Below are 9,933 nucleotides of genomic sequence, written 5' to 3'. Positions count from 1 at the left end.
AGGAGAAGGAGAAGGAGAAGGAGAAGGAGAAGGAGAAGGAGAAGGAGAAGGAGAAGGAGAAGGAGAAGGAGAAGGAGAAGGAGAAGGAGAAGGAGAAGGAGGAGAAAGAGAAGAAGGAGAAGAAGGAGGAGGAGCAGGAGAAAAGGAAGGAAGGAAGGAAGGAAGGGAAAAAAGAACAGTATTCCCCAATTTCTGCTCAAATTGGTAGGTTGGTTCCTTCAAGTGCAGCTATTATTGCTCTCAGATAACATGGTAAAGACAGGTAATACAAAAATAATTCTCTAAAAACACCTAGTTGACTTTCCCATGAATACATACAATATCCATGTAAGGAGTAAGTCTGTGTGACAAAGGCTTAACTCCCAAACCTGCTCTTCAAGTCCTCTCTGTTTAGAGACCTTACGCAGAGCCCTTTATTGTTGTTGTTGTTGTTCATTCTTCCTTCTCAAAAAGAACCAATGGCATCACAGGGATAATGTCTTGACTTGCCTATTGGTCCCTAAGGTCACAGAGCCAATTTGTGTCAGAAGCAGGAATTGAACCCTCATCATCTTGGTTTGAAGACCACTTATTTCTCTAACCATTCTACCTCTCACTACCTCTCATGAATAATTAATTAGTTCTTTCTAATTGTGTACCTACAATTTCCCCTCCATTTTTCAAATGAAGCAAGAAAATGTTAGATGTGAATAGATAATGAGAAAAGCAAAAATAATTACTCTGAAATGTTCTGATAGGTAGTGTTAATTACTCTAGCATGTTAAATAAAACCTTTGTTTCAACAGAAGAGATGCCAATGATGAAGGCTATTAACTAACAAAAACATCTGTGTTTTCTCATTTTCATCAGCAATTGATGTTCCTCAAAGACAGCCAAAAAGCTATTTATCTTCTCACAGGGGACATTTAAATAATGTGGCAAATAGAACCATTTGATGAAGCTATAATCAAAATGCTCAAAACTTTAAAGTGTCCCAATGTCTGGAAAGTAATCTATACCACATGGACAAACCTTAGGTATTTATCCTCAGAGGGCATAGATCTAACAAATATGTCATAGTAAAGAACTGCGCCTTGGAGATTTTCTCAGGACTCCAAACCAGAGTAGATCCCCAGAAAGTTTGGCTTAGTTCCAAAGATAAGTTCCCTATTTGCATTAATTGTAAGAACACTGCATCATGGGATTTTAGATGTAGTTACAGCTCTGCTACTGTCTGGGTGTCTTACCTTGGCCAAGTCACTAACTCTACCTGAGCTGCAGTCTTCTCATCTATAAAAGGAGTGGGGTGGGCTGAATGATGTCTGAGCTCTCTTTCTTCACTAACTTTCTGTAATAATTCTACTCCTTGCCTCAAATCTTCATCAGTTCATGAAGACAGGATGGTCTCTAATGTCCCTTCTAACATTTACATTCTATAGGATCTATATCAGGGAATTTTGTGAGCACCTGGAATTCAGGCATTTCCTGCTTATAGTTTGGATTTTTGGACCTGGTCAAACCTAGAGCTGCAGGACACCTTTAAAGATGGCTTTGGAATGAAGACCTTAAAAACTCCCAAACTAGGCAATTATCTTAGTTTTGAGATGATCATCTCCAAACTATTCAACCTTACTGACTCCTGACATAATTGCCTAACCATGTATTGCAATTTCCCACAAGTTTTTGAGTTTTCCCAGTCACCATAACAATTTCCTAATTACTTTCAATCTGATTGCTACAAAAATACTGGTTTTCAAATGTATATTAGCAGGTTAAATAACAACAACAAAAAAAAAGCATTCAGAAATACATCAAATCCTCCAAACCTCAGATGTTCGAAGTTTTTGTGATTCAGTCCTGTAGATTCCAATGGGGATATCACCTGTAGAAGAACACAGCTTCTGGTAAAGTCTGGCATATGTTCTGATCCACAGATCATCCTCCGTGATTTTCATCTAAAATATAGACAATCATTTATTCATATTTATTAAGATAATAAATACAGAGAGAATGACATAGCTTCATCACATCTCTTAAAAGCAGCTCTCACTTTAATGTACACACAGTAGATTTTCCTAAGCTAAATTTATCTATTAACACATCAGGTTGCTAACCCTAAAATACAGGTAAAATTAACTACACAAATATGATCATGGGAAACTGCATATTGGAGAGACAATTAAAGGGAAAAAAATAGCATAGTATTGGGAATCAGGAGACACGGTTTTTGTAGAGATAATTAGCTGAGTAACCTGAGGCAAGCCATTAACTTGGCTTGTTTCCCCTTTCTATAAAATGTGTATAATGATTTTGTCACTATCCACACAAATGAAACAGATGAATCATGGGAATAATCTCAATAATCTCAGAATCTCAGAATAATCTCCAGATTCTGTGTTTGAATTCATAATGAACTGCTGTTATTACATTTGATAATGGATAATGCTGTAGGAATTAACATTTAAAACAAAGCAATGAAGCCAATTTATGAAGACCCAACACAGATGTATTGGAAAAACAGTTCACTTTCTTAGTCTTCTCTCTTCTACTTATCTTAATACTTTCTTTCCCTGCTTCCCATTCCAGACTGTGAGTAGGTAAAATTAACTCTCAAACTGATACCCAGCAGTTTAAGCCTTAGTTTGACTAGTGCTTCCTGATTTCTCCCTAAAATATCAGCCTTGATGGCTCACATCAAGTGCAGCAAAGGGCAATTAAATATTTTCTTTCCATATTTTCTAGTGGTTGAGTCTGAAAGAAATGCAAGTGAGTTGAAATATGATTTGGCAACAATATCCTTATTTCCTTTGCACTTAATCTTAATTACAATTCTTTTTACTTTTGGGTAGAACTGAGAAGAAATTGAAAACATATAGGGAGGAATTAAGAAAAAAGCATGATCGCTTAGCTTCTATTATAATCTCCCTATTGAAAACTGGGTGGGGGGGGGAGAATGAAGCAAAGGATATTTAAAAATAAGAAAAAACAGATTATAGGTACACGAGAGTTGACTTTATTGTATTTAGAAAATTATTTTACTTGAACTACTCATTATAACTTGAAACTTCCATTTGACACATAGAAAGAAGGTCAAACTAGGAAAAAATATTTTTTCTAAAGTCTTTTCTGTAGGAAATATCAAAAATGAGACCTGTTATCCAAATGCAAGACAGTGTGTTATCAACTAAGATATTTTTACCGTAGTAACAATTTTTATTTTTTTTCTCAGACAATGCTCAGACTTGGACAGATAGTAGAAGAGACAAAAGCATAGAACAGACATCTAAAGCTCCTTGTAGTTACTAGACAAAACTTTTTATCTCTGTAATTTACTAATCATGATATTCTTAACTTACAGAACAAAGAAATCCTGATCCTGGTGTGGTATCCAACCCCAACAGAAGTCTGGTGATGGAAATCATATAATCCTTCACAAATGACTAAAAAAAAAAGATGTTAAAAAAGATTTATTGCACATATGACTCAGTAATTAAATTCATTAGCATAAATATATCTCAGACTACATAAAGAGTTTATCATTTTTAAAAAAACAATTTATTTACTCATAATACATGATATGAATATGCTAACAAACTAGGTCATGGTAGTCCCTCCCCAAACACTGCAGCTAAGTTTGTTGTTTCTTGTTTTTTGTAATTTTTTTTTTCTTTTTAGTTAGAAAAGTAATCCTCTACTAAGATCTCTCAGTATTTGTGAATATTATGACTGAAAGTTGGGCAGGCTGGGAATTGCTCATAGTAAACACTGTAACAGAGACATAGACAATTCTGTTGGAAGCATACCTAATGATATACTCTTATTAAATCTTCCGGGATATAGTTGGAGAGAATTTATACTGTAGTAACAAGTGAATTATGCAACAGAATGTGATATCAAGACAAAAGGCTGCCACATATGAAGGACAACTTCACAGGCTTCAGTTCTCAAAAACCAAAGAGATGCCAAAATACATAGTAATGGGTACGACCTCACATTTGGGAGACAGCAAGGTGCAGTTGAAAAAGTACTGGATTTCAAGACAGATGAAATGGGTTCAAATCCCAATTATGCTCTTTACTTGATCTTTTTACTCTTCAGGTTACTCAGCAAAAAAAATGAGAATTTTGGACTAGGTAGCCTCCAATGTCCAATCTAGTTTTATACCTGCAATTCTATCATTTAGAATGTAATAATATGATACCAAAGCAGCTAACCACTAGAAGAACAAGGATATCTAGTTCAAGTCTGCTCTTCCATATAGCCCCTCTCCTCAGATCACTTCACTTCTCTCAGCCTCAGTTTCCTCAATTGTATGATGCAGACAATAATAACACCTACCTCACAGGGCAATTCTAATGAAATGTCATACCAAATGTAAAGTACTTTGCAAACTTTAAAGGACAATATAAATTCAAGCTACTTTCCTCTCAGACAAATTTAAAGAATTAGTTTCACAGAATTTAGTTCCTAATCATGCTAATTGGATATGGGAAGGGATAGGATATACATACACATACACACATACATAACATATACATATATATGATATATGTATATATATATGTATACATATATATTATCCTTCTCCATTTTAATCTGCTCCTATATGTGACTATATGACTACAGTTGCAAGATGATTTGAAGCAGTGCTAGTAGGCAAATCTATGGGGAAAATTAGACAAAAAATCTAATATGAAAGTGTTTGTCTTTGTATCACCGTTCTCAATCTTATGTATAATAATGATATCAATAATAGCTAGTATTTATGGTACATTAAGGTATATAAAATACTTTCCATGTTATCTTATTTGATCCACACAACAGCTCTGAGAGGTACATGATATTCTTATTCACATTTTACAGATTAAGAAAACTGAGTGTGAGAGAAGTTGAGTGACTTGCTCAGGGTCATTAAGCTAGTAGGTATCTGAGGTCAAATTTGAACTCAGGGCTTCCTGACTCTCAAGTACTACATGCTATTCACTAGGCCATATCCCTGATTCTTGTAGTAGGTATATAAAATATAAAAATAGAACATTATCAATAAAATTCTGAAAGAATATGGTTGGCAACCTCAAGAAAGCCATCAGCAGAAATTCCTACAGATGTTGCTGAATGTTTGTTTTATTTTTTAATTAATTCTTCTATACTTCCATCAAAGTTTTTTTTATATATTAAAAGTTTTGTTGATTATCTAAAGAAATGAATATGAAATATTTTGGTTGTTTATATATTGGCAGAAATAAAAATGGTCAAAATTGATTTGTATAAAAGGACATCTTGATGTAACGATTTATTTTGTATAATCTCAATTTAATAATGGCTTTCAAGAGCCAGCTGAAATTATTCTAGTTGAAAGTCAACTAGAATACTATTTCTAAAACATGTAATAATTGATAAATGATTAGTATGTTGCTGCTTAACTATGTTCAACACACAAAAATATGTTATTTTCCTTAAATTACTTTAGTAATTAAAGAGTGATTAAGACACTATTGGTTTATCATTTTATTAATATCAGTTTGTTATTTTCTTAATTTTGAAGCTGAAAAAAACTTGCAATGAAAGAAAACAATGCTGTTGTGTCTTTCTTATCACATAAATGAATACCTCTAATGCAATTCAAAAATTTATTTTAAAAGTCACAATTAAGGGAAAATATTCAGAATACCCTTCAGCCACAAAAAAAAATTCCATACATATATCCCAAAAATAAACCAAATGTTTTTCAAACACTAAATTATGTCATTAATACATCTAGTATGCTATTTGGTTATTAGATCTCCATAGCTGATACTAATTTATGTAAAAGGAGAAATTGATATGAATTGCTCATTTCAATGAAATACCAGTGTTAGAGAATGTGCATGTGTGTAAATATAACCTACCTGATACAAAAGTGTATCCAACATACTGATGCTAAAAACTCTCCCAGCAGCAAAAGGCAGTCGAAACATAAATGCCAAATTAGAACCTCTCTCTCGTTCTTTCTGTTTACAAATTTAAAATGAAAATCATTTGTCAGTCCCATTTATTTCTCAAACTTGAAGTATTTTTTTCACACAAGGCAAATGACACACATTTGTGAAGCAAATACTCTTAATCTAGATTTCCCATGAAAAAAGATGTGTTTCACTTATACTTGGAAGCTAATTCAAATAAAAGCTATTAAATATGGATGAACCATAAAGAATAGAGAAGCCTTTCAAAATTATGACTCTCAATTCTAAATTTGTGCCATGAAGTGGTATGACACAAAATATTTGTCAAATATGTCTTCTAATTTTTGCAAGCAAAATTCCTCATACATTATGGCATACCATTACTCTGGTCCAAAGACAGTAATAATTTAAAATTTTTATTTCTTTAATAATTTTTTGCCTAAGAATATTATCTCTACTAATAACATTTGAGTGACTAATATTGTACAAGGAGGTCTTGGATTTCCCATGAAAAGAGATTTGTAAGACATGATCACTACCCTCCAGGAACTTGACACTTGGTTGAAGTGATTGGTCAGATACATAAAATTCTAAGCATTCATTAAAACATATATGTTTTAAGTGTGCACATGCACATATATGCACATACAGTTAGAGACTGAACAATGAACAAATTTATTTTGGACAAAATTTTGATCACAAAAGCAGCCTAGGAATTTACTGCTGTTATTATAAAGAATAATTTTCAAAATAAGTGTGATTAACAAGACTGAGTTATATAATAGATATAAGCAGCTGGGTTGTGATAGCATTTATTCTTATTCACCCTTTTCCATTTTCTGTGTTTCTGAATTGTATTATATGTTTTCAGAAGCTTTACTCCAATGAGAGTGCTAAAATGTAAAGCAATTTTCTTCATGGATCTTTCACTCTACTATAGAAATGCTTTCCTTATGTGATTTTAAGATACCTCACCAAAACTAAAATGGCTGTGATTTTTTAATTGTTTCTTATTTGGGGGGGGGGGGGAAGGACAGGGAAAAGGAGTTGTAACCAAGAAAAATCCATTTGATTGCTGGAGAATGGATTTAAAAATTTGTGAAAAGCATCCTAACCATAAGTGTGCCCCCAAACTCTTGATTTCCCTAAGCATAGAATTAAACATAATTTTCCATGTTTTTGTAAGACATAGCTATTATACTCTGAAATGTACACAAAGTGGTTATTTTTACTTTCATCTTTACATTATATTTCCAGTGTTCTATTCAAATATGTGCTAAATTATCATAATACTCTAATAATTAAATTCCTATATTTCTAACAAAACCTTATTTCCTATGAATTGTCTATATGAATTCTATGCTCTAATAACCCAGTCTAAGAATTGTCCACCAATTCTTGTATGCAATTGCCTGATTTAATGCTTTTGCTGATACATTTTTATCTGCTCAAAATGACTTCACTTATAACTACTTCCCATCTCATTTTCACATTTCTTTAAATTTCTAGAGCTTTCTCCTCCCAAGATTATTTTGTATCTACAATGTAAAAGATTAGTTTCTTGAGAACAAGTTCTTTTTTTTTTTGGTCTTTGTATTCCTAGCAATCCTTCATAGTACTGGTCACATAGCAGATATTTAAATAATAGATACTAAACATTTGTTGATTAATTGTTGATGGATATAAACTTTGCAATTAATTGTCTATATATGTTTTGTTTTCTTCCAATAGAATAAGGGCAGGAAGCTTTATTTCTTGTATTTATATCACCAGTGCCATAGTGCTAAGTACTAGGGTTTTTGTTGTTCAGTCCTTTCAGAAATGTCTGACTCTTTGTGAACCCATTTAGAGTTTTGTTGGAGTGGTTTGCCATTTCCTTTTCCAGTTTAATGAATATGCAAGGATGTCTCATGGCCATATTCTCTCACTAAGTATTGTGTGGCTGATCAATTTATAATCTTACAATGAACTTGAGAGAAATAGGAAAAAATTGGGAATGGTACAGAGTTGAAAGATGAGTATGTGTGTTGGAGGATGCTATAACACAAAATTGGAAGAACAAAATTGGAAGATAGATTTAAAAAATGGCTAGCACAGCGTAGTGACAAAATTTGTGATTGGAACCTTCTAGTAACAAGTATTTTGTCAGTATTTTCCATTCTTCTTCCTAAGGACAGCATTGTTTCACGTGGGGAAAGATTTCACCATAGTTTCTTCAGGTTAGCAATGCCTAGTTTACCCAAAGACAAGTGCAATGATGCCACTTCCTCCACAAGGCAACAAAGTGAGATAACTGATTTCATACTTGAACAGAAACAATTTAGTTTTCAATTGTTTAGGCTAGCATACCTATGCATACACCATTTAAAAGATACAATGAAGAGCTTAATCTTACCAGATAACCCACCCGAGCAGTTTTAGATCCTTTTAAATGCATTGCATTTAATAAAATTTTAGTTTAGTTTAGTTATATTTTATTTTACTTTAATTATTCAGTTACCTTATTTTATTAGTTATTTTTAGCTTAGTATAGGGACTAATTTTGCTATGATCATCTATTCTACAAGAGTTTATTTTGAATATGTCTATAGTATAAAAATGTAAAGATTATCAGTTAATCTTAATTTGATATGTTAAAGGTTTTGCTAATGTAAATAAGTTATATAAAAATAAGATTTTGTTTGAACCCTACTGAAGAAACATATTTCTAGCATAAATAAAAGTCAGTAGTAATTGTTACCTTAATGAATAAGAGCTGATAAGATGCTCCCTATATAAATGAAGCCTACCAAATAAAGTATTGGTATTCCAGTGCTTCCTCATTGGATTACTAAAAAAAAGTCAATGGTAATACATACATACACACACACATACATATATATACATATATTTACATACATACACATATGTACGTATATATAGTATGTGTGTATATGTATAATTGTGTGTATTATATATAGAAACAGTTAAAAGATCTACTATAAACTGGCATTGCCAAAATGCCCTGTTTATGAATTTACAATGAATTCTACCAATAAACAATCTCCTGATATATGATTATCAGTTTGTAATACAAGAATACTGACATTACTTTAGATCACAATATGTAGCATTTATATAGCACTTTAAGATTTGCAAATCTCTTTACAAATATTATTTTATTCTCACAACAACTTGTGAGGTAGGTGCTATTCTTATCTTAATGGTACAGATGAAGAAACTGAGAAGAGCAAAAGGTAACTGACTTGCCTGGGGTCACACAATGAGTGTATGAGGTTAGTTTTGCATTCAGGTTTTCTCTTGACTCAAGATCTGGGGATACATTCAGTAGACCACCTAACTGCCTCTATTCATCTTTAGATAGATAAAATACCTATATGGAGCACTTGGTAGAGGACTTTGAACACAATGGGCTATTAGTGAGTATCTGTTAGGTTTAATTGAACTTTTCAAAATTTATGTTAATTATCAGTTTGCTGGGATTAAGACTTCAAAATTATCTTTGATATCTCTATCTATGCCCTTGTTTCTTGCACCCAACTTTCACTGGTTATTCCTAAATAATGTCTCTTCACATCTGTCTAGGCTCTGATGACAGTCTAAATTATACTGATAATTAGCGGGAAATACTCTATAAGTTTATATCATAAAAGAGATAAAGGGAAAACAAATTAATCAAATCCTAAATATTTATTGTTCACATATCATGTGTCCCTTTCACTTACCAACCTCTTTATTCTCTTATATAAACACACTTGTTCTGTTAAATCCCTGACTTATTCAATCATATAGCCTTTACTAGGGGCAGCTGGAAGGCTCAATGAATAGACTGGTAGGCCTGGAATCAGGAAGACCTGAGTTCAAATTCAGTCCCAGATATTTACTAACTATGACCCTGGGCAAGTCACTTAACCTCTGCCTTAATCCACTGGTAAATCTGCTGCAAACCACTCCGATAGCTTTGCCAAGAAATTCCCATGGACATATAGTCCTCAGAGTTGTAAAGAGTTGG

The 9,933-nt window shown here is 32.7% G+C and overlaps 1 protein-coding gene across 1 annotated transcript in view; it reads right to left on the bottom strand.

Moving 5' to 3' along the window:
* Positions 1-9,933, bottom strand: part of LOC114029068 (potassium channel subfamily T member 2) — a 207,213-nt gene that overhangs the window by 39,666 nt on the left and 157,614 nt on the right. Inside the window, exons 15-17 of the mRNA XM_027843419.1 lie at positions 5,868-5,969; positions 3,336-3,419; positions 1,806-1,934 (exon numbers count right to left, since the gene is read on the bottom strand). Coding sequence (XP_027699220.1) covers positions 1,806-1,934; positions 3,336-3,419; positions 5,868-5,969 — 315 coding nt within the window. The remainder of the gene's footprint in view (positions 1-1,805; positions 1,935-3,335; positions 3,420-5,867; positions 5,970-9,933) is intronic.

The sequence above is a fragment of the Vombatus ursinus genome, unplaced genomic scaffold, assembly GCF_900497805.2.
Source record: "Vombatus ursinus unplaced genomic scaffold, bare-nosed wombat genome assembly UNPS02014909.1, whole genome shotgun sequence".
Taxonomy (NCBI): domain Eukaryota; kingdom Metazoa; phylum Chordata; class Mammalia; order Diprotodontia; family Vombatidae; genus Vombatus; species Vombatus ursinus.
The sequence above is the reverse complement of the archived record's forward strand: the minus strand, read 5'-3'. Positions and strand labels throughout refer to the sequence as shown.